This window comes from Scophthalmus maximus, chromosome 10, assembly GCF_022379125.1.
Source record: "Scophthalmus maximus strain ysfricsl-2021 chromosome 10, ASM2237912v1, whole genome shotgun sequence".
Lineage (NCBI taxonomy): Eukaryota > Metazoa > Chordata > Actinopteri > Pleuronectiformes > Scophthalmidae > Scophthalmus > Scophthalmus maximus.
Window position 1 is genome coordinate 5,188,639 of NC_061524.1, and position 25,344 is coordinate 5,213,982.

At 42.9% G+C, this 25,344-nt stretch overlaps 1 protein-coding gene across 2 annotated transcripts; it reads right to left on the reverse strand.

The window, feature by feature from the left end:
• Positions 1 to 209: 209 nt before the first annotated feature.
• On the reverse strand, positions 210 to 23,938 carry LOC118283577 (heterogeneous nuclear ribonucleoprotein L-like). 2 transcript variants are annotated; one of them, XM_035605712.2, is made up of 14 exons: positions 23,461 to 23,935; positions 16,331 to 16,449; positions 15,523 to 15,632; positions 14,892 to 15,019; positions 14,099 to 14,184; positions 13,901 to 13,997; positions 13,090 to 13,162; positions 6,013 to 6,084; positions 4,521 to 4,738; positions 4,255 to 4,376; positions 3,363 to 3,564; positions 3,098 to 3,155; positions 2,897 to 2,995; positions 210 to 2,686 (listed from the first exon to the last, which is right to left on the reverse strand). In XM_035605712.2, exons 1-14 carry the CDS (start codon positions 23,722 to 23,724, stop codon positions 2,631 to 2,633), a joined length of 1,704 nt encoding a protein of 567 aa, XP_035461605.1. In that variant the 5' UTR covers positions 23,725 to 23,935; the 3' UTR covers positions 210 to 2,630. The 2 variants fall into 2 exon arrangements, with proteins under 2 accessions (XP_035461605.1, XP_035461606.1); XM_035605713.2 differs by lacking the exons at positions 14,099 to 14,184; positions 14,892 to 15,019 and having other exon boundaries at positions 15,591 to 15,632; positions 23,461 to 23,938.
• Between the last annotated feature and the right edge of the window lie 1,406 nt (positions 23,939 to 25,344).

The following is a 25,344-nucleotide window of genomic DNA, read 5'->3' on the forward strand; positions in this document are numbered from 1 at the left end:
ACATGGCGGGATGGGGCGTCAGCCTTAGCAGAGATATGCACTCTCTGAGCGCACATCCAGGTGTAGTCCTTTATTTTAAATGTGTAACTTTGACATTTTCTTCTTTTGGTAAGTGTTGTAAAATTCAGACTGAATGTGGAATAAACAGGATAATATTTCTTTATGTGGATACAACATATTTAGCTGTAAATGGCGACACAGGTGACGGCTGAGTTGAGCTGTGTAGCTGGCCTCGCAGCCCCACACTTGGATTTATTCACTTTGAACATGTACATGTAAGTTACAACCACGGATGAATGGCACAATATAGTTCTATGTCATTTCTAAAATGTTTTGTCAGTGATTACAGACCATTAACAACATTAAACCTTTTTACAGCCTAAAAGTCATGACAACAGCCCTCATTTATTAAATCCCCCCCGAAAGGCTTTTAAAAAAACACATAAATAAATAAATTAAACCTCATTAGAAATACAGTACGATTCAAGTGCTGTAAGTCACACAGACATAAGATATACTGTCTAAACCTGTGTCCATTTTTATGAAACTGTTGCACAACATCTAAAGGAGCAGTTGCATTTAACTGCAAACTTAAGTGGGATTTATCCATCAGAACTTTTCACACCTTTTTCTAAAAGGTGCTGGAAAACTCAAAGAAGCTCAGTGTGTCCATTGAGAATATAGGAAAATGGGTCTGTGGACACAGCTGGGAAAAAGGGCCCCCAATTCTCCTATACATTAGATTTGTGTATTTAAACCTCTATAAATTTCAAGCTACAAATCACTACGAGTCATGTCATCCAGATTACCAAAGGACAACCAAACCTTTCAAAGCCTTGGGCCCAGTCTGTAATCCCTCTATTCTGAGTTCTGCCCATTTACTCACAAATCTCATGCAAAATCCAGAAAAAAAACATTGTATTAGCAATTGATTATAAAAATGAATTTACAATATATTAAATGAATATGTTGTTTGATATGACAAAGCAAAATCTCCTTAATATTCTGTTTTTCCTGGCTCTATTTTGACATACTGGTCTTACACTCCAATTTTAGATGGGCCGTTGAACTTGTTAGAAATTTTGTGTTTTCAGTGACTTCATGCTGCATTATTGTGTGTATCGAGTCTGAATAGTCAATTATAATCCACTGATTAATTGACCAGTCACTTAGTCATACCCTTGATTCTGTTTCATGAGGATATACACCACATTAAGGAAGGAAGCCCTCCTGGGGCCACACCTGGGAGCGGAGCTCACCGGCAAAGTGTCTGAAAATAGATAAACACTCAAACTCACACCTATGGGAACTTTGTAGTTTCCACTTAACCTTCACCTACCACGGTGTTTGGACCGTGAGAGGAAACCTAAGCAAAAACATACAAACTTCACACAGAATCGTTGTTTTAACTGTGACTCGACATCACTCGCTTTTGTGCTGCCAACTGCCTCGTCTGTCAAACTACAGAGCTTTATGTCTAAAAACACCTAATCATCTGAAAAACTGAAACATTTTTACATTTAACCTTTGTCCTGGGTGGTAATACAAGACGAAAAAGTTAGAGAAGCATTAAATTCCCAAAAGGTTAATCTCCTTGGAAACGGGAGTGTGATTAGGAAACGCAACAATCCGCCAGCTGCATCAGCAAATATCTCGTTTGAAAGAAAGTTGATATTTTGACACTAATGTGAAGATTATAGATTGTGTCCAAAGTGAAAAGCGTGTGCTCGGTTAATTTCTCAGGGGGTTTTGTGGTGGAGGTAAAGTTGAAAGATGGGACACAAGGAAATGACAGAGGCTGGTGAAAAAAAAAGTTTCATCCTCCTGAAAAACGTGGATATTCATATGAAATCTCATGCGACTCCTGACTTTAGTCTCCCAGATACCATATGTCAGTTCATCACCACGGTGCTGGCTGAGAATTCCGATCTTACGCTGGCATCATGGGAAAAGTCGGGTGAGAGGGTCACTTCCTCTGAGGACCATGAATATCTACAGCAAACCCCAACAACTGGTCAGTCGTTGAGATATCTAACGCCGGGCCAAAGTGACTGACCAAACAGTGAAGCGACATCTAGTGAAGCCTACGCGAGAACTTGTGTTAAAATGATATTCAAATTCACTATATACGCTCAATGACGATTCAAAGCAACACGCTGTTATTGTTTTTTCAACAATAAAATATGATTTCAGTCGCCATCTGCCATGATCTCAGATCCGACGTGGCTTTGTACAGTAGATTCCTCAGAGTTGGTCACGGTCCACACTTGAAGAAAAGTTTACCATGCTGTGAAGACTCCAGACTCCAGACGTCCCACTTGACAATATGAAGACATTATTATTTCAGACAGTCACTCGTCTGTCATCTGTACAGGTGTGATTGGATGTTGAGATGATCGATATTATGGTAAGTGATGTTCAGTTTGGGAGAAAGTGACACTGTCTTCACTCCTCTCTCCGTCTCCCTTTGCAAGGCCACCTCTCCCTCTCCCATCTTCTTTCTCGACTCGTCGTGTTCATCTCTCATCTCTGACTCGTCCGTGTGTCTGCCTCTCATGGTTCCTCCCTCGGCTCAGAGGTCAGCCACCACCGACTCACGAAAAAACCTCATCTTGTGGCTCCGCAGCTTTTTATAGATGAGACGAGGTGGAGAAACACAGTTTCAGGGTGTACGGGTTGGATCCATCTGAAAACACGCGCACACAAACAAAAATGCTTTTAAGTAAGATGTGTCAGTTGGCATCACAGGAAAATTACAAAGACCTTTTTAAAGTGTAATTTAAATACACAGTACATGTAGTGCATATATTTAACTTCCAGGTGTAAATACAATCGTGCTGCATGAGACTTTGTGGACATTTTGTATACGAGTGCATGTGGGGACAGAGGGGCTTACTGGGTATCCTGATCTGGTAGTGGTTGAGAACAGTGAGAACCTCCACAGCCTCCGTCTTGTTGTCAAACTCCAACAGGCCAGAGATGGTCTTGGAGGAGGCTGAGGGAGGGAGATAATATTCCAAAACCACTTTAAAATCCATCAGAAGTAAGAGAATCACAGGCTGACAGCAAAATGAGAACAAATTAAAGTTCTACTCACGTTTGGCATCAAACATCTTGAATTTGACAAAGCCAGGCACATCGTGCTCCGTACACAGCTGCCAAAACATACACACAACAGCTAATGAATGCATGAAACCGCATTGGGCAAGACTCAATTGTAAAACTACAACCACCATTCGGCCTGATCTCGTCTCCGACCGTCTCCAGCGAGAGGTAGGGATTTAAAGACATTTAAACATGACGATGAACCTGCAAAAATGTGCATTAAACCCAAGAGCATTTATCAGACAGAAGAACCATACCCTCAGCAACTGTTCCTGCGATATACACGGAGGGACGTTGTAGTAGTGCAGCACCGCAGATGGAGGCTGGATGATGTTTTTGGAGGCCTGCCCGGCGCTGCTGAAGCGGTTGTTCCTGGTCATGGCGAAGTCCTTATAGCTGCTGCTGCCGTCCTCCAACTCAAACACCTGACTGGGGATCACGGCGTGCTGCTTGGACACGCTGCACACGACACCACCACACTTGTGTTAACCTTCAAGTGTATCCATGCGTGTCAAATCTGCTACGCATGAAAGAGCAAGAATAACATTAACATGTCAACCTGAAGAAATCTGCCGAGGGAGTTGGCCTCTCCTGTACAACTATGATTCTTATTCATAATTTTTTATTTTATTTCAGTTGATTGTTATTTAATTGATCAACAACAACTTTGATAGTCAAGGTGTTTTATTAAATCCTGGATCTGCAAAACACACTAAACTGTGTCAGTGTCAACATGTTGAAATAAGAAAAAAATGTTTAAATTATTGTATACTCATTTAACAATCAAAAAAAGCATACAAAATAAAAATGAAACATCTGATTGCATCACCCTGGACTCTGGGAAGTTGTAACATTGCATTTTCTATTATTTTTTTAGAGTATAAAATAATAAACTGAAAAATAATCATAAGATTAGAAGCCTATAAAACCATATGTTTTATAGGTGCATATATTTTATTCAACCTCTGTGCTTTTAATACTTGAGGACAGATGTGACACATTTTGGATCTATAATTCAGCAATGTTACATTTGACTGACATTTGCATGCAGAGCCTTTTTAACAGCGCACACACTGTGAAATGTGTGAAAGAATAAATTAAAATGTGTGCATGTGTGTGTGTTTGTGTGTGTGCTGATCCACTTCTTACCAGACGTTGAGTCTCTTGCCAAACACCTTGATGCTGTTGAGGTGTGTGATGGCTCGGTCCACAGCGTACTCATCTCCCATTTCCACCAACGCCGTGCCAGGAACACTCTTCATAAACTTCACCTGCATCGACACACACCAAAAATTGAAGTGACAGGTCTAAGTCTGACAATCCTGCGGCCCAATACTAGTGTGTTTCTACAACAGCCATCACGCCGCTAAAATGTTTTTCAAAGATCCACTCAAAAGGATGTGTTGCACACTGACCTTCTCTATGTTGCCGTACAGACAGAAGAGGTTGAAGATGCGGGTGCAGTTCATCTTGGACGGGTGCAGGCCGCTCACCATGGCAACAGAGCTAGGGGCGTGGCCAGAGTATGAGGAGGACGACTGAGGCAGAGGGTAGGACACCATGTCGGGAACATCCACCGAGGTGAGCTTATACCTGCTGTTGCTGGGCAGAGGCAGCAGGGGGCAGGGCGACCCTGAGGAAGCAGAGGCAGTGGGGTTCTCAGTCTGTTGTTATTGTTAGATGTGGCTTCACTATCTTCAGGAATATGCCAAAAAAATATAACCTTAAACCAGGAACTCACCTCATGACCTCAGCTAAGTGTAACATTTGGTTTTTAAGACTATAACTCTCATTGCCTAAATTAAAAACAGCACATTTAACATGATTACAGAAAAATATCTCCAGTGTAGCAGATAGCAATGACTGGCTCCAACAAGAGTGAGGATATTCATTCTTTCCTCAGCATCCAACTAACTGACAGATCATAAATTGACTGGGCTATTTTGAAATTCTTTTCTCTGGTTTCAAAGAGTCCCATATTTCCCCCCTGGCAATCATTTACACCTATACAGATATAAACGCGACCTTACACAGACCCTCTCCACCAACTGTCTGGGGAACTGATTCTTGAACCGATTCCTTTCAGGGGTATTTGAACTTTGGTGCCGTCTAGCGAACCAGCCTGCGTTTCCACCATCATGTAATCATGAACGTGTCATCAAAGGATGACACAAAGCAAGTAGACAAGATGGCGGGTTGCATCGAATACCTTCGTGCATTTGTTTTTTTCACCTTCCAAAAAAAAAAAGCGGGCATGGACCAACTTCTCAATATGTAAGAAGACGTAGGAGTCTGTTACGTGCAAGAAAACAAAAAACAAAAGCCTGGCATAGACAACCACACGCCCGTTAATGTCATGACTCAATGGTCACGCTATGTGAGCATTGTATTAAGTTAGCCTTGTATAGAATACAAACTTGTGATTTACACATTGCATACGTGTTGTTGTGTGAGTATGTCCGAACAATAACCAACACTTAAAACACGAAAAGGCGGAGGACTAGAGCTTGTTTATACTGTTTGGTAGATGCTGTAGCACTAACACATGCATGTGGTATTCTGATGACTCCCGTCACCCCCTACAGTCAGTGTGCGCGCGTGTGTGTATGTGTGTGTGTGTGTGTGTGCGCGCGTGCGTGCATGTGTTGTGAGACTCCTTAAAGACAGTGTAGTTGGCAAGGATCCGTTTCCATGCAGGTGAAGTTATACCTTCTGCTAACCATTACACACGGACTGGCAATCTACACCTACCCCGGGGGAATGTGTGCATGTGTGCGTGTAGGTGAGTATCAAGTTCCACCTCTGAGGTATGGAACCTGTATGTGAAGCAACAGCATTGTGTGAGGCATGTGATTCGGTTACCACTTTAATTCAAAGCATGTGTGTGCGTGTGTGTCTTAGTCTTACCATAGCCGTTCTCACTGTAGGACGATGGGTGTTCTCCAAGAATGGCCTGCCTCTGCCTGCCCTTTCCACGGTCTGAAACATACACACACAAACACACACACACACACACACATGACTGCAGGGCCCACAGTGATGTAATAGAATCTTTCACAGGTGTAAACTTTCACATTCACTACTTAAGAAAAACTCAGCAACACAACAGGAAAAAACTATTTAACTCAGAAAGAGGCCACATAACTGTACACTGTATGGAACTACCTACCGCTTAAGATGGCTGCCATTCCCAGACAGTTTGCATAATGATTTTATTGGTCAGCTTTGTTTTGTCGTAATCTGGGGCTTGTTTAAGGACCTGTAGCTTCATGTGTATTCATTCACTGGACACATCTTTAGTGGTGTGTTATGATGTGCCCCCTCCAGCCGGCCTCCCAGTCGGCTGGCCATCAGCCATTCAAACAGCAACCAGCTTCAGCAGCCACAGCCCTTATTAGACTCCAGTGAGTGTCCAATATGGGTATCATTGGATTTAGAGCCTCCATAACTGTTTGCACATTGGTCTGTCAGACTGAAAACCAGAATGACCCTGAGGAGTTCCTTTTCAGAAGAACTCGCATTGCCACTTTCCTGAGGGTTCTGTGGTGACCACAGGAGGAAAACTGGGACATCACGGCTCCTGTCGACACCCAGTTGCACAGCCAGGCCAATCCTCAGCCTCAGCCCTCAGGTATCCAGAGGCCAACCCAAGTGTCAGCCCCAGATTACAGACGCCAGCCCACTCCTCAACTTTAGGTTCCCGGCACATGTCTTATGGTGTGTTCACACCAAACTCAATCCCTAGTCAGTGATCTGCTCCTGATTCCGTCGGTGGTCCAGCTGGCGCCAGGTCCTGATCTCCAGTCAAAAGTCCGTCCAATACCAGCTCCGTATTCCCCAATCAGCCATTACCACCCAGCTTGCAATCCAGCGATCTGCCTGTAATGCGACCTGCGCCAACCTGCAGCTAAATGAAGCCATGTAATACCTATAGCAAGTTCTGGATCGGCCTTGGGGTAAACTCCCAAGGTGGACTTGAAAACATGGAAAAGCTCGAGGGACATCCTTCCAGAAGGCTTCCTAATAAGAGGCACAAACCATTTCAACTGGCTCCTTTGGAAGCAAAGGAGCAGTGACAACTCCTCACCCTGACTCAAGGAAAAGACCACCACAAGAGGAAAAGATTTCCTTTGCCTGTATCCACAATGTAATTCGCTGGTCACTACCCAAAGCTCACAACACCAGGTATACAGGAGGTTGGACTGTAGATCAACTGGTGAGTCAACAGCTTCTCCTTCAGGGTCAACTCCCTCTACACCACAGCTGTCTGCTGCATCATCCACATTACTGCTGAAGGTGTTTGTTGACACTGCGACCAAGCAACTGAGAGTCCCCCTTGTCCTACAGATTACCACCGATGTGGAAGACTTGGTGATCCTGGCCTTTCACACTCCCAGTACGTGAAGGTTAATAAAGTCAACGGCATCACGTCCACTGCAAAAAAGCAATTCGGAGGCCATCATACTGTACATTCTCCAGACGGTGCCGCACCTCGAGAGTCTGTTCATGAAACAGAAAATGATACAGTCTTGGCAGAGACCAATGGGCTCTGCAAATGCTGTTCTCACAAAAAGTGATAGCTGAGATATATAAGATACAATAACTTCCCACTTTAGTGGCACAGATAGCATCCCCAAAAGATAAAGGCCTCGGAATGCATCCGCTCTTATCCATTTAAACATCGTCCAAGTACAGATGGATAGGAATTGGCAGTGGAGAATGTTTCTGGAGAAGTGGTTTGAAAAGTTTTCATGGATGTTTTTATAGTTTTAAATCTTGCTGAACACAGGATGCATTCTCCATGGTTTTCAGTCACTGGAGGGTTTATTTGGTTAAGCATTTTGTTTGACATCATTTTGAATACTTCATGTGTACAAGGTGCCTCAAGAAAAAAAATGGACATTTATATAATGTGTCATTTCTGCCTCAGAGCTGCAAACTGTCACTCAAAGATTAGAAGAACAAAAATAAATTAAATTAGGCACATGCTTGTGCTACAGGAGTGTGAGATCTGAGTCAGACAGAAGGGCAGCTGCTTTATTAAAAAAACATGATTTTTTCCTTCAAACCAGTATTATAATAATGACACAGATGGGTAAATAAGAAATAAACAGCTTTAAGGTAATTTTATTCAGCGAGAGGCAGGCATAATGATACAGAGGTCACACAGACAAAGATATGAAAGAGACAGTACCTGTTAGGCATCAAGCTTTCTCTTTTTTTCTCCCACAGCACGAAAGAACATCAACCTGCATTACATTATCACCATAATGATAAAAATATTACCATCATCACCGTGTCTGTCGAACACAGTTACATACACATGGTCTTATCCACAACGCAGTCAATGCATTACATACTGCAGCATATGAACTATATAAAAAAACTTCATTGGAGGCAAATTGAAATGACACAGACTTTTTTTTTTATGATTATGACTGCCTTAGTCATTTCTAATTATTTACAAGTGCCGGTTTGTCCAAATTACAAAGCTTTTACTAATACTTACTTGGTTTTCATTGTGAAATGAGTTCACGGTGAAAAATCTTCAAAATACAACATAGAAATAAAGTTGGGTTCATTGATGAAAGTGGCAGCTGTGGTTAAAGTTTCTGTTGGATTGAGGTCTGTTGACCCAGACTGTGTGCCCTTATTAGCACAAAATAGGCCCATTAAGGACATTTATTAATTTCTTGTATCCTCACTGCACCAAAGCAAGTCCCTCTCAGACCTCGTCCCCGGGAGTTTTGATTCATTAACAAACAAGCCGGAGTTTCCTGCTGGTCATGAAGGTTATTACTAACCAGTGCATTGGGCAAGAACCAAATGAAGATCAGCAGCAACCCACGGTCACTTAGCAACTCCGGTCGACACAGAGAGGCCTGCTGTGCCCGTAGACCCGTCTCTAACTATGGGCCAAAAATACGACGACAGCAGGACAGTTGGTGTCTTCTCTGTTCTTGGCTGTGACCTTGGTGCAAGCTGATCTGAAGCAATATGAGCCATGCACTGCCTTAACACACACACACACACACACACTGGGGATAATGTAGGCTTAATGTTTGCAACAGCATTTCAAATACTGATGCTAAACGAGAAGGGGAGTAAAGGAAGAGAGGGGGGCAAAAGAGACGATAAGGTGACAAGAAACAACAGAACCACAAGGAGCTGCTTTAAGAATTAAATGGAAAGGAAGCTGCGGAGGACAGCATACAGAATAAAGATATAAGAGGGTAGGGATAAGAGAAGGAAGAATGGGAGAGAAGATGCGGATGGGAGGGAAGAAAAAATGTCAGGATGAAGAGAGGAGGGCGAGAGGATTAGCAGGAGCGAGATAATGAGCGTGCAAAAGACGAAGAGGATGAAAGCAGAGAGGCAGCAGCAGCACGAGAAGGTAAATGGATAGGTGGAGGCGGATGAGCTGAACGGAGAAGAAGAAGGCGAAGAGGAGAAGAGAGACAGCTCGGGATGAAGGAAATGAAAACAGCAGAGCTCTTAGTTCACACTGTGAGTAAGGAAGCGTGGATAAATTATACAACCATATAGTATAATCCCTTAGACAAGTCCTAAGAAGATGAAATATTATCTAGGCAGGATTTCCATTGTTTACATTCGGCTGTACATGTATGTCAATAGCTTTACTCTGCACCACCAGAAAACTACATACATTTCTGTGGACTTTCTGTGGCAAAACCTTCCGATTTACTTTCAAATATTTAAAAGTATCTGAATCATACTGCTTAAAAACTCAACTTTAACTGAACAACAAATTCTGTCGGCAAAGGAGGAAGAAACTTCACATAAGCCCCTGTGTATACAACACCACCTGAGCAATCAGCATCTAGAGTGACATTCAAGATGACGACTTTTTTCACAAACATCCATCTATCATCTATATCGCTTATCCTTTCTTTTTATGGGTCGTAAGGCGGCTGGAGACAATCCCAGCTGACACTGGTCGAAAGGCGGGACCGTACACCCTGGACAGATGGCGAATTTTTATAAACATCTTGACTTTTTACACGCGATTGTTGGATAAATCGCACCATGCAATGCTTCCTCCCAAGAAACATTACTAAGCCAGTCTATTAAACGTGGGCTGCTTGTGCTGCATCACCATGCCATCTGGGAATGAAAGTTGGCTTATAGCTACGTCTTCATAGCCGAGCTTAATTAGATGAGCCTGACCTCTGCTGCTCTGCAGCTTCTCTTCATCCATGATGTGGTCTAATAACACTTAGATGTCTGGCTGACTGACTGTAATATTCTCCACATTTGCCCAATTTCAATCTATGGTATGTCACAGTTATTGCTGGAGTTATTAGCTTAGCATCGCACATTTTGCTCCATATATATATTACCGTTCTCATATAAGCAGGAGCCGTCCACAACACGTGGAAACATTCAGAGTTTGGACAACTGGTGGAATTCCTCCTTAAAAATCAACAACCAGTCTGATCCTGGTGTTGTGTGGTGATCTGTCCCAGTCTGTGTCTTTACAATGAGCCTCCACTGAAATCATATAACATTCCACGTGTGCACATTTTAGTGAATATTTCATTGACAGCAGAGTTGGGGCCGGTTCACATTGTCATCAATCATTTCATGAACTGTTTTTGAATAATCATACACACCCCAATGACCCATCCCAAGAGCTAAATATATATATATAAGTTTTATCTCAGGATTAGGGGTTGTCGAAATAAAAAAAGGTTTATAGTGTTTAATGTGATTGCTCATTAAATATTTCACATTTTCCTGAACTGATTGAATTAAGAGTGAACTGACCCCAAAAGTTAATCTAAGCACAAACAGATAAATCATTGGAAGTCATCATCAGCTCCACACTTACAGTACAAAGCATGTAGTATTTATAGTAACTCACTAGATAGCATAGACTGTCGCAGCTCATATTACAGTTAGACTGTTGTTTGACCCTGTTTTCAGCAGTGGCCCTCAATAAAATACTTTATATTAAAAAAATACCAAATAGGGGGATTCAGATTAGAGGTGTCAAGATATACTGGTTCCCACCATTATCACAGCATTTTAAAAAGTGAAAAGAAAAACATATTGTCATTTAGTCAAACAGAACAGTAAATAGGTCTGACTTTACGAACTTTTAGTTTTCTCACCCTCATGCACAGTTCACTCGTTGTGGCTGTTGGGGTCAATTGGCTCATGCTAATTTTGCATTTGCCAACTCTGTTGTATAGATTCAGGGAAACAAGGACTTGCACAAAGCAGCGTATATATACAGTATACAAATCATTTCAATCTCTTGTCTCTGAGTCTGACTAAAAAGTAAACATACTGTCTCACGAAATACCATTACGTTAACTGGTAGGGATCTAAATCCAGGTCACCTTGCTGGCTGACCAAACCCTGGACCCATGTTACATGTGTGAGGCAAACCTTCACATCAGATTAGCTGTTTTCTGAGAAAAAAGTGAGGAATTTTCAAATTCAATGATGGATTATGGCGAAGATGAGTCATCTCACTGTGGTGATTGACTGTATTTGTTCAAACCGGAGTAAACAGACAAGGAGATAAAGTCTAACTGACGGAGACGCAACAATATTGTCCTGAAAGACAACGTTTTGGTTGTATTCTTGTAATCACTGGTCTCCAAATCCAACTGGGAAGTCGGAAATGTTGATAGTAACTTCGGTGGTGTTTACAACAAATCATTTTAGCATTGCTTATCATATTGAACAAAATGCCCAGCTCTCCATATGGTAAGAGAAGTGATAACAATAAGACACACAATAGATGAGAGGTTATTATATTTGTTCCACCTGCAAAGAACACTAAGCAACTGGGTTTATTCCTCAACTCACTGTAAAATGAAATTACAAGGCTCACACTGATTGCCCTGATATTTCGCACCAGTCCTTGTTTACGTGAATCTCTAAAATGGAGGTGGTGAATGCACATGTACACACCAGGTGAAAAAATACTGGAATTATTCTTTAGACGTTAATCTTCAATAATGTTTTTAATGGTTATTTTCTGTGCCACAGAAGGTCTAATGAAATTTGAATATCCTGCCCTAATTTAAAAGTAGGAAAACGGACAGAGAGCAGAGATCAGACCAGACTTCTTTACTGTGGACTCAAATAGCCAGACTTTTGATTAACAACGTGTACGTCTGGTCCTCACTGTTGTCTGTTGTTTACCATCGCAGTAAAAAAACTAATGAAAAATGGCCTTGGAACTGAGCTCATCACACTGTGTAAACCAACCATCAGGTCATGCAAGACTACTTCTCCGGACAGAGCAGATTAAAAACACGGGGGGTGGAGCAGATAGATAGAAGGAAGTGCTACTGGAGTCCGGCAGACAAGAGGTGGGGCTGAGGTCTCCTGGGCATGTTGAAGCAGCAGCTGCATGGCGGTCAGCAGGAGTGAAATCCTCTCTCTCTCTCTCTCTCATGTTGCTGGGTTGCAGAATGGTGAAGATGGAAGAAAGCTGCTGTGCATGGTCAGCCTGACGTCCGTCCCTCTTTCTCTGTTCTCTCCCTCAATGTTTTCTCTTTCTCTTTCTCCCCATGGTGAACGGAGATGCAGGCAAGTTGTGAGAGGCCGGTGATTGGCTGGTGTGAGAGTGCTTAGATTGGAGATGAGCAGACGGGAGGGAGGCAGAGGAGTCTTGGTGTGATGGGAGGTTTGACGGTCCAACGACTACTCTTAACCCACAGTTGGGGAAGACTGACCCATAATGACTGAAGATCTGGACAGTTTCCCAGATGACTGCAGAAAACTACGGTCATTTTCATCTATTGGCGTGACGTAAATCAAGGAAGGCCGCAGTGGACGGAAATGTGCCACTATAGAGAATTCAGAGTCCTACCTTTCACATCACAGGATCTTTTGTATCGTAAAAAGACAAGTAGAATCACCCCAAACACAGTCTGACTTAAGTGGAAAAATGACATAGAGATAAAAGACGAAAAAGAGACATAAAGGGAGTCGGTGTCTTACCTCGTCTGACCAAGTATGGTTTAGTGTAGTCCCAGCTCTCGTTGTCGTTCTTAATCACGTTCAGACGTGTTGGCTTTTGACACAAAGATAAGAGAATTGTTCAGGATCCAGTTAAATGTAGCCACATCCCACTGAAAGGTACTATTCTACGCAGATGACGCAATTATAAACACAACAAGCTCTTCTCTCGATGTGCTTTAATGTGGCCATTGTAAACCTTCAGTCTGGTTCTGATACACGCTTGAGCTGTTTTCAGATATGAACTTTTCAGAAGTCTGCGTTCACAAATGATGAACGCAGCAGGAGATTGTCTGAGTCAGGCAGGGAAACATTTTCCGGGAACATGAGGGCATGAAGCGGCGCCTGGGTAGAGCTCCGGAGATGTTTCCTGCTGTGTTCACACATTGGGACATTTTCCAGACATTTCTTTTTTTGGCAGGAATTGTTCAGTAAAAATGACCAGATATTATTGCATGTCTGAAATCAACTTTGGTCAAATCAACTAGTAATAGATTAAAACATTTTAAAAAGAAGAAGAAAAAGCTATTTTCTAGACCTTCCAAATGCTTCCAGGTTTCCAGATTGATATTAATGATTGTGTATGTATCATTTTAGATTGCGGAATAAATGTAAAACCCAAACCTCAATTACTTTTCTTTGTCATAAGGGTTTGATAATGACATCACGGTGACATCTTAGGAATCATTGGCAATTATTTTAATATATATATACATATCGTTATTGGTCTTCCAAAAATCACTATCAGGCCGACACCAGGTCAGTGACTGCTGATGTGTTTTGCATCTCTCACCCTTGCATATTCAATCTTGAGTGTACAGCAACCAGCGTAGATGTCAGCTCCATTCAGTGCAGCTTTGGCCTTCTGAGCACACTGAACTGACTCAAACCTGGGGGGGAGCGGCGTTAAGGAAAGAACCACGACACATTCCCAACACACAGATCCACACAGAATGTAAAGACACAGTTCCCACAAACACAGTAAGGATATTCCACCATGGCCTGGATCCCGTTACGTTTGAAGATGACGATCCTCAGCACACTGCCGATGGGATTGCACACTGTGTACAGAACATCCTGGACCAAAATGGGGAAGAAAAGAAAAGAATTAACAAAATTACACAAAATACAACATTTTCCACAATCTAAAATTTTCTAATGCTGCTCTGTGTCTTAACCTGCATGACGCACAGGCCTCAGGCCGCTGTGCATTTTATGAATACCACACAGGTGCTGCAGTGGAAAGAGAGAAATAAAACACTATGCTGATACATCTTCAGGACTTCCTTAGGAATGTAAGTGAATTATTTTTCAAGATTCAAAACTGTCATCTTGAAAGTCTTCTTTGGTTTGAAAAAAAAAAAAGGAAGCAAAAAACTGAATTGAGTTTCAAGCCAAATGTACAGATTGTATTTTATTACTCTTTTTCCAAAACAGTATCTGAAACATTCAAACGCTTGAATCAGTCAAAGATTACCAAAGTTTTAAATCAACAAAAACTTGACCTCCAAACAAATGGTGATGCTTTAACAAGCAACTTGAAATTTTGGTTAAAAATTAGCAAGAAAGGTTTCGAGAGTGGTGTGAATTTATTTTTCCTTTTGTGTGAATTATTTAAAGTTACATTATCATTATGATGCAGAGAAACTTGACTTGCTCTTGTGGGTGTTAAGATCGTTCTTATAATGAAGCAAAAATGTGATACCCTATGACGAATAATAATATGAAGTCCACAGAGTATCAAATGTCTGTGTGTTTGTGTGTGTGCACGTGTGTGTGTTTACCGTAGTTATAGGGTAGAGGGGATTCTGTATGGACAGCAGCAGGACCTTGTTGCCACTGTTGGGGTTGTCAGCGTTGGTCGGCCTGGTGATCCTCTTGGATGTGGAGTAATTAAAGTACGCCTGTTGTCCTGACGAACAGATGGATGAAACACATATAAACATACAGGATGCTACACACAAGCATGTGCAACTAATCAGTCTCATCGGTAAGTTTTATGGTACGTTCAGACCAAACGAGAAGCGAGGATTATATGAGTAACGTGAGTAAAGACAACCCACGAACATATCTGCCTGTTTTCTTTTGTACGCTCGCAGTGTGGTAGATTTTCCAGGTAATAAGAGAGATATGTTTCGCTGCAGAGGAAATGGTTTCACTTCTCACACGAGTGGATCACCTCGGTGTGCTACAGAGTGTAGTGTTATACACTCGCCTGTGTAAGGTGCACGCTACTATCTTGATGATGTGCGCTTTTAATTACGGTGAAACACTGCACGGCTGACCTCAGACCGGGGTTGGTCGGTCAACCTCTTTCCACTGCCTGAGACGGCAATGCGCCGACAATGCACCCGACCACACCTCATTTTAAGAGCAACAAGCAAGTGCCTCTGAAACTGTCAAAGAGAAACAAACCTGCGATGTAAACGGGCTCCTTGGCTCCGCAGGACACGCAGCGGTCAGCGCTCTCCCCTGCGGAGAACTCCACCAGGGCCTGACGCTTGAACGGCATCATCATCACGTAACTGAGAACACAAACATTGTGTACGATAAGACATACACATGGTGTTCATTCAACAGCTCAGCCGATCTTTTTTAACTCTGTAGTACTCACTGTCTACAGATCTGGATAGACATGGGTCGTTTTTTTTGTGTTGCTGTAAATGTTGAACCAGGGGCATCGGCCTGCCCAAGCCCAGTAAGGAAGTAAAGGCGTTCAAAAAATAATGTTGAATCAAACGTGAGTATGTTGTCTTTCCCAGTATACTTTTCTCTGCAGCTCCATTCGGTAGAGTGAGAGGTTAATGAATACTGCACGACGCAGGCAGTGTTAATAATGGAGAAGGAGTCATTTAGAGTGGAAACTGCAGTATCACAAAATGTTTTCCTTCAATTATTCAGCATCTGTAAGTATCTGTACACTGAAGCTGCCGAAGATCAATGTAGTTTATTTCACTTACTGTAGATCACTTGGTGTCTGTGGCTTCATGTTTTTTTCGTGATGTGTGTCCCCCAACAAACTTTTACTCATGCTCAAATGTTTCTCTTAAATCACTAATCACCGGCTCGCAATTCGCAGTGGGTCCCGTCACGGTGGGTTTCCACTTGGGCGTACACCTCCATTTTATCAAATCCTTGCTGGGACAAAGTAGTTTTCAGATCTCAAAAATAGGGTAAGATACTCTCCCTCGCACACAGACACACAGGCGGTGGCTGTTCTCACCATATGGATCCAAACTTCTCCAGGGCGTCGATCAGGTCTGCCTCCACCACAGCCTCGCAGAGACCCCTGACATGCACCACGGGACTGGGAGAGATACGATGGGAGTCCTCGCCATTATCCTGCGACACATACGCAGTTATCCAAAGTTACTCACAGTTGGCATCAGGCCGATCGGCAGCATCTTCTCACAGGTAACTGAGACAATCTGCTCTCACAAATGCAGCCTCAGGAGTTTCTAGCTTTTGGAACGAAGAAACGCTGTTTTCTGTCTGCGGAGGTGCAGCTATTCACAGCTGTAGCTTCTCTGTCGAATACTGAAGGCCGATTTGAGTGGCTATGATGCACAAGTCTCTAGTTGTCATCATTCCATTTCAATTTTTCATTCTTTATAACCTTTTTTTACCGTCAATGTTGAGGGTACATGCAACAAAGGCAGGCTGGTGCAGTGAAGATGAATTTAATATCACATGAAGACGGTTATCCAGGGTTGTCTGGCAGGCGGACAGGCAGATGCAGACAGAGAATCCAACACAAAAGAACAGGAGCATGAGCAATGGCTGCGGGACAGAACAGCAGCACAACAAGGTAACAGAACAGAGATTAAAAGGTGAAATACATCAGCACGGGACAACTACAAAAGTTAGATGATTGACAATGACATGAAATAAAAACAACCAGACACACAAGATAGAGAAATCTAAAATCAGATGGTACGGACGATGCTACTCGCAGCTCGGTTTTCCAGGTTTGCGTCGGTCAGTTTTGAGTCTTTGCAAGAGTCAGTTTATAAAAGACTGAATGGAGATATACAAAATTCAGGGCACGTCTCAGGGAGAACTCGAGCAGAGGGAGGTTGTTGTCCGCAGGGTCGAGCTCGTCGTTGCTTTGCAGCTTAACAATTTCATGTCGTACGTTTTCGGGCACATCAGCCCTTTCCACATTAAAACGGCTTAACAAATATGTTCAGTTCCTTTTGCCCGCTTTTCATGCCCTGACTGAAACATCTTCTCCACCTTGGGAGTTTTGCCAGCTCACAGTCTGCACAGTTAACAGAAAATGATGAGGAAAAACGAGCAACATCCAGGGAGCTGCAGTTCTGTGGTGAAAGTGCCTGTAGTTAATGAGCGAGGTCGGAGGAGGAGTGTCGAGACTGATACGAGCTGACGGGAAGGTGAGCTACCTCAAATGACCAGGCGATACAAACAGTCTGTCTTTCCACAAAACATGACAAAACGTGAAGTGGACGGACTAGAGCAGCAGAAAAATCACAGCAGGCTCCGCTCACGTCAGCAAGAAGCGAAGTCTGCAGACGGCTGCAGTGTGCACAGGCGGGTCCAATGAATCTGTGTTTCTGCTGATGCATCGTCCACAGATCCATAAACCCCCCCCCAATACCAATCAGTCACGGTTTGAATTGCACGACCTATCGGAGTATTGTTGCTGACCATGTTCATCTTTTTATGGCCACACTTTACACCGTCTTCTAAATGGCTACTTCCAGCGCGAGTAATGGTCCGTGTCACGAAAGCAAACTGGCTTTGTGGAACTCCAGCGTCCGTCCCGGTCGCCAGATGTGAATCCAGAAGAAAACCTTTTGACGTGGCAGCTCTAACGTGCAGCTTACAGATCTGCAGAGGTGATGTGATGCAGTCAACATGGAGCGGCATCTCAAAGGACATTTTCGAACATTTTGTGGAATCAATGACATGAGGCTGTTTTGAATGAATGAATGAATGAATGAACGCGTCCGACCTTGGACATTCTCCTGTTGCCTTCTTCATACGTGAACAGCAAACTCTGGAAAAAAATGTCCAGACCCAATTTTCTAGACATTTTCCAAAGTTCATGTCTGAGCAGAAACAATTGACTTCTTTCAGTGAGAAATATGAATCAGTGCGAGTTTGAAGTATTTCCACATTGTGAGGACAAGCAGGAAGTCGCTGGTCACTAAGAGCAGCGGCAGCAGCAGCAGCGCTGGCAAACGCCCATGTTCCAACAAAATAAGGCTCCTTTTGACTTGTCTGTCATGAAATTGTGAAGTCAGAATCAGGACGTCCAAATACAGGCAGGCGGAGCAGATGGAGAGAGAGGGAGTTCTAGTCAAATCCTTCACACTTTCTCTCAAATCTTTTCTCATCTTGTTTATCGTCCTCAGATACTCCGTCTCTTAAGTTTAAATCTCTTCTACTCCTCTGCCTATATCATTCTCCTTCAATTATCCATCCCTTCCCCCAGCTCCCCTCTTTTGGTCCCTCTCTTTCACAGTGACATTCCTTTTGGTCTATTTATAGAGGCAGATGGCTCATTTGAGAGTTTGGAGAAGAAAAACAGGGCATGAGACGAGTATTTCTCTCCGCTGACCAAGTTGCTGGGTTCACATTTATAATTCCGTGTGTTCTGTCCATTTGCCGTATAGCTGTAAAATGACTACTTCCATATACAGGGTGGATAACTACTTTCTGGGTACATATTTTCTATAGACATGATATAGTAAATAGGACAATAAAGAGCTTTAATTTCAGAGAAGTATATCATATCTTCTCTTTCAAATTCCTTATTGATACATTTTTCAGTTGTTGCATTTGACATAACACACTTTTCTCCATCCAGGTTACTTACATACAAACCCAGCTAATCTTCACTGTGCCCGATACATTGATCAATATGTTCGCATGTTCAGGGCGCCTGAATGTACAATGACAAGATGATCATACTTTCCCTGATGGCGACAAATCCTTCAAAAACATTCCTGAATCCAGATGTGGATCCCTCGAAAACTTCGATCACCTGTTACCATGACTGAGACCTATTTTTGATACGTTTTTCATGCAAATCCGTCCATAACTTTTTGAGTAATCGTGCCAATCAATCAAACAAACGGAAACAAGAACACAAAATGAATCATAAATCTATTCCACTCTCTGCTATAAAGAATATTGAGCAGGTAGAAATAATTAATTTTTAAGGATTAAATTCTCCAATGATCATGTAACGATACATCATCAATGACACCTGACGTCTGTAGTATAATGTCATACAGTATCTCTCTCTTCCAGATCAGAGGTCAAAGCCAGTGCAGTTGCATTCTGAAAATATCCTCTTTCCTCTTTTCTCTGCTGCCGCCTGCAGAACACCCACAGCCGCCATCTTCTCACTTCACTCAGCCTGACATGAAGTCACGCTCTTAGTCATCAGCTCACGCACTAACGCAAACTGCTGCTAACACTTTAATTCCACTTGCTACAGGAATGAAATGTGCCTCTGGTTGGGGTTTAGAACAGACTTTACGCAGAGCAGAGGACTGGAAAGCCTGCTTTCTCATTAATAACAAACAAAGAGGCTGCTGGGCGGTTGTGCAATATTTGGTGTTGTAACCGGTGTCGCTCGGGCCAAAAACAATATTACACCATACAGTGCTGAATCAAGATCACAAGTAGCTTCAAGAAACATTACCGAGTCCCAAGTCCTGCCAAGATTCAGGCCTATGCTGATTTAAATCATGTTAAAGTTTATCTCCACACACTGATGCAGCACAACAATGTTGTCCGTCTGCTCTGGCTATAATGCTATCAGAATTTAAATCATGTGATCAGTATTCCGATCAAATGATTACCATGGCAATCATGGCTTTGACTCTGGGCCCTGGTGACTTGGGTTAAGTTGTAAGCAGGTCGACAACATCTTGATTAAAAATGATATGATACTATTCAATCCTCCTCCTTCCTCGTGAAATACCACCTGAACGTGGTGGAGGGGCCCTGGATGAGGCCCTGGAAAGGTTTCTGCTTGGGTTCTCTTAAATTCCTCAATGTGAAAATTTCTTATCACAATTATAGTCAGCAAAATTCTAACGGTTATCAATATTATAGCTATATTATTGAAAGTGGCGATCAAAAAGTACTTATACACCAACTGAAGTAATTTCACCAAGCTTAATTTTCAAATCTTATATCTATCTAATGTTGCAACATTATCACTGAAATCAGGCTTTTTTTTTATCTTGCTTAAGAATCTTAGCCCACGTCCTGTGACCTGCTACAGTTCTATGATGAACTTTCATGCAAGGTATGCATGTCGACACATGGCTTGTTTTAATGCACGAAAGCGACTACCTGCTATTACAGCTCTCCGTGAGAGGATTAAAAAATAATGGAGATAAATCTGCACAAAGCCTGCTTCCTCCGACCGACTTAAGGTTACAGGGCTTTTTTTTGGTGGTACAACATGTTTCTCTGACATTATTCAGTCCCGAACCCTTGATTCAACTTCAGCGGTGGATTTAGTTGAAGCTCTTGTGTCTTCAAGCTCACAGAGATGGATCCTACTTTGAAAAGCACAAAAAAAACAAAACACTTTTGAACAGTTCAATGTAGAGACAGAACCTAAATTAAAACCTGAACAGAGCAGAGGGCTAGAAGAGACTTAGTGATAATATGGTGACTGAGATCAAAAGACGGTTCTTAAAAAACCAAACTATGAACTAATGAGGGTCTTTAAAGCCTCAAATCCCCCCCCAAAAAGTGGGGCTACCTTTTTGCGAAGAGAACAAAAGCTTTTCCTTTGCTTCTATTTGTGAACGCAACGTTGAAAAACCTCTGGCACAAAGCTATACCAGATGAAAAGGAATCCTTGAGGAGGAAAAATTCAGGCTGCTTTTTCAGAGGCCCTCGAGCAAAGTGGACCAGGTTTTTTGGAACCTTGCCAGTGAAGTATTTCATGGGCTCTTCACCTTAACCCGTAAGCAGCGCTGCATGTGAGCGAAAGCTTTTTGACACTCAAACTAATAAAAAAATCTACTTGAGGGCAACCGTGACAGGTTAAGTAACTTGGGTTTATTTAAAGTGCGGAGTCTGGACGAGCACCCACTCAAAAAATAATTTAGCTATGAACCATAATGACCGTAGAATACTTGCTTATGTAAGACACTTACTATCAAGCATGTCTGTGTACAGAAATGTAAGAGCATTCCAGAGGATGAATAATCCCTTTAAAATAGCCTAATTTTGCAGTTTTTAAAATTTTCTATGTAGTATGTTTCTTATTTTTTCTATGAACATACATCCAGATCAGCTGTATTTTCTTCCAAAGGCTGAGTATTTAATTGGGGATTTAATTTCATATGTATGGATGCTAAATGGAAAGCATTTATTCAGCGCTTTCCTAGTCATCAGCCACTTTAAGGACTTTATAATACAAGTCACATTCCCCCATTCACACACTGCCAGCATGGCCATCAGGGGGAATTTTCCAGGTCTCCGTCTTGCCCAAGGACGATTTGGCATGCCGACCGAAGGAGCAGAGGATTGAACCTCTCTGACATTCCGGTTAGTTGCCCATACTTTATTTTCTTCAGCAGGAATTTTTATTACCCTAATTATGCACAAGGGGATTTATTATCTAAGTTGTGTTTTCTGTGACCATAATGTGTATATAATGGATTCCCCTTCATTTTTTGTAATATCTAAAGACCAGTGCTCAGTACATTTAATTTCAAAATCTATTAAGTATACACTGTATATGCAATATAACATATTACATATATCACTATTCCATTATTTAAGTGGGTGCACTTAATATTTGTTCAGTTATTATCACCGTCACCTGATGCCAAGTTCAGACTAAACAACTTTCAAAGTCATCGGATCACTGTGCACTTCACACAAGACAACTTGCCGTCTTGTGACTTGCAGTCGCTGTGAGTTCATACTGCACTACCCTGCCTGGCGACAGGGTGTCACACACTATATGATCTTCCAAAAGGTAAAAAAAAACAAAAAACCTGACTATGCTGTCGTCCTGCGCTCTGATTGGCTGTAGCTGTGGCCAATTCGTCTAGATATTTAGCGAGCGAAGCAGGCGATGTGTTGGCAATCGTCTCAAATCGTGTCTTTAAAGAGTTCACACATAATTATTGATGACTGCTAATTCAAAAGTCAGGGCTTTTGTAAGAGAGTGAAAAATATTGCTGAAAAACAGAAAATATTCATATCAGTGCCACCACAGAGTAAAACCTGGTCCAGGACTGGCTACGCCAATAAAAATCTTTTGGCTCCGCCTCTGACTCGGCTACCAATAGATTGGTCTGCTAAACTACGGAGTGCACACTATCTGGTAACTAGAGCTGCAACCATTAATCGATTAGTAATCAACTACTAAATCGGCAACTTAATCGGCAACTATTTCGATAATCGATTAATCGGTTCAAGTATTTCAAACAGAGTCAAAATTCTCTGATTTCAGCTTCTTAAATATGAATATTTTCTGGTTTCTTTGCTCCTCTTTGACTGTGAACTGAATATCTTTGGTGTGTGGACAAAACAAAACATTGTCCTGGGCTTTTGGTAAACACGATCAACATTTTTCAACATTTTATTGGACCAAACAACTAATCGATTAATCGAGAAAATAAACATCTGATTAATTGAGTATGATAATAACTGTAAGTTGCAGCCCTACTGGCTACCTTATGTATTGAAATATTCTAATTCAGATTTTTTTTTCTCTCTCTCAAAGCCTCAAGCATCAATCACAAAGCTGACTGGGACAGCGCGTCCTCATGCAGACAAGTTCGCTTGCTGATTTACAAATGATATATATGCAATTGCTGCTGGTTGTGCAAACAGCCGTTTACAAAAGTTTCACTCAACTTTTTCTTTGGTCACATCCTGATCAAAATCAGGGGGAGTCAGCCAACTGTCAACACACACAACAACTATGTCCTAACACTTGTTTTATAATAAGAATAATGTTTTATATTTCACTGTTGTTTCACGTCATGAAATCATTTTTAGTTTTAATGCAATAGCATGTCAGTTGCGTTATTAAAAAAAAACCTGATTTGTGTGTGTATGTGTGTGTGTGTGTTTACTAATACACATCTTGGGGATTTTCTTCCTTATGGGGACAAAAAGCAAGTCCCCATAAGATGAAGACAGGTGAAGTGTTGACAGGAAGTAGTTGCTGATGATGAAGGTATGGTTAGGACGCGTGTGCGCGCGCGCGCGTGCGCGTGACAGGGAGGAGAGAGGTCACTGAGTGACAGGACGTCAACAGCGGTGACCGTCAGTGATGCTCTGCTGCAGCGGATCATAACATAATCATAATCATTTTTTTTTTTTAAAAGACCTTACCTTCCGCCCTGCTCCGTATTGGCTGCTGCCGCTGCCGCTGCTCCACCGGGCCCGGTTGTCCTCCGCCGCCGCCGACTCCCCGTTACCGGGCAGCGAGCCGGTGTCCGAGTCCTCCCCCTCCTCCCCCTCCTCCAGCTCCTCTTCGCCCTCCTCGCGCTCGTCCCTCTCCTCCGTCTTCAGCCGCTTCGCCGCCCTTCCGTACTCCTCCTCCTCCTCCTCCTCCTCCTCCTCGCGCGGGCCAGCGGCTCCTTCTGCCGTCGACATGCCCGCGGGCTGCGGTGGACCTGTTGGAGAAACGGGGTTGGGGCGGGGGGGGGGGGGGGGAGCGGGGGGACCGGAGCTGGTCAGACGGACGCGTCCATTGTCAGCAGCCGTGTCGCAGTGTGTCCTCGTCAGAGTGTGTGTGTGTGTGTGTCCGTGTCTCTGTCCCCGTCCCCGTCTCTCTGCTGTCTCTCCTCCGACGCCACTGATTTTTTCGGTGTGGAGGTGCGAGTGGATACGCCCCGCCCCCTGCCGTTCTCCCATTGGCCGAGTGAGCTCCTTCAGCTTGGATACATGGCGCGTGATTGGCCGCTGTCGGTGCGTCAACAGCCCACCACGCTCTGCAGAGAGGAGTGCGCAAAGAGGGGGGGGGGGGGCAGCAGCCAGAGAGAGAGAGAGGGGGAGCAGAGAGAGAGAGGGGGGAGTAGAGAGAGAGAAGGGGCAGAGAGAGGAAGAGAGGGGGTGGTGGTGGACTACATTAAAAACATAAAATAAAATTAAAAAACGGAGAAGGACACATTTAAAATTGCAGGGCACCAGAGAGACAGACAGGGAACAGGGAGACAGTGTCGGTATGACCGTTACAGATGATTCTCTTTGTTCTCATGTCAAGTCATCATTGGGCCTTATTGCAGACAGCAACGTCTGCTGAATGATCACTGAACACACAGTTGTCATTTGAATTTTAATATCAGATGATCAGAGTAGAGAAAAACAAAGGTAAGAGCATGTGTGTTGTCCACAGAGCCAAAGCTGCCAATATTCAAGCAAAGTACTGTCATCATGAGGGAGCTTCAAGGGAGCCTTTTGTTGTTGTTGTTGTTGTTTTTAATGGAGTGCAATGGCAATGATGAAAAACAATCAACTGTCCAATCACAAGCCTGGAGATGCAACCACTGGCAGATCTTAGAGAGCATGTGTTGTTTTGTACACGTCGTGTGGTTTGTTGCTCGTTGTTGTGCATGTCCTTTGTGCGTCACCTCGAGTTTTTCAGTATAGCGTTGCATCTGCAGCGTGTTAAAAATGGAATGGTTTATTTGTAACAAACAGTGAAACACTGCACAGTGTGTGTGTGTGTGTGTGTGTGTGTGTGTGTGTGTGTGTGTGAGTGCCGTCACCGCTGGCCTGCAGATAATTTAAGAAACAGCATAACGAATGGCCGAATGGAACGGTAATTTAATTTTCAAGTTATTCTCGAATTAGTAACTAGAGAAGAGTGAATCAGGAGCCAGTGAGCAGAGACACAAGAGGAGGAGCTCTAAATTGTTTGATGGGCCTCTTGCATACGAGAGAGAGAGGCTCAAAGGTTCAAAGACTCATCGGAACATATAACTTTTTCAACAATTCTTTAGCAGTGTCCCATTAGGGCGCATCGGAGGCTTCATTTGGAAGGCTCCTTCAAATGCGGCCAACAAATGCATCCTTTCACACCTGAGCAATGAAGGATCTAATGGTCTAATGGTCGGTTTTACTGCATCGCAGTAAAGTCTTCGTGGTCAATACTACGTCTGTGAAGGTCACACCTTCGTAGGCTGCGAAGACAAGAGAAGGATGCGGGCACTGAATTGGGACACAAACTTATGCTCCTCGCGCCAAGGTTTTGCAGCTTTAGCCTCTGTACAG

Excerpts from the sequence above, each read along its gene's own strand:
- LOC118283577 (XM_035605712.2), bottom strand. The coding sequence starts at position 23,724 with ATGTCGACGGCAGAAGGAGCCGCTGGCCCGCGCGAGGAGGAGGAGGAG. Across the intron at positions 4,739-6,012 it reads CTACAGTGAGAACGGCTATG|GGTCGCCCTGCCCCCTGCTG; the intron begins GTAAGACTAAGA and ends CTGCTTCCTCAG. Across the intron at positions 3,565-4,254 it reads GGCAAGAGACTCAACGTCTG|CGTGTCCAAGCAGCACGCCG; the intron begins GTAAGAAGTGGA and ends TGTCGTGTGCAG.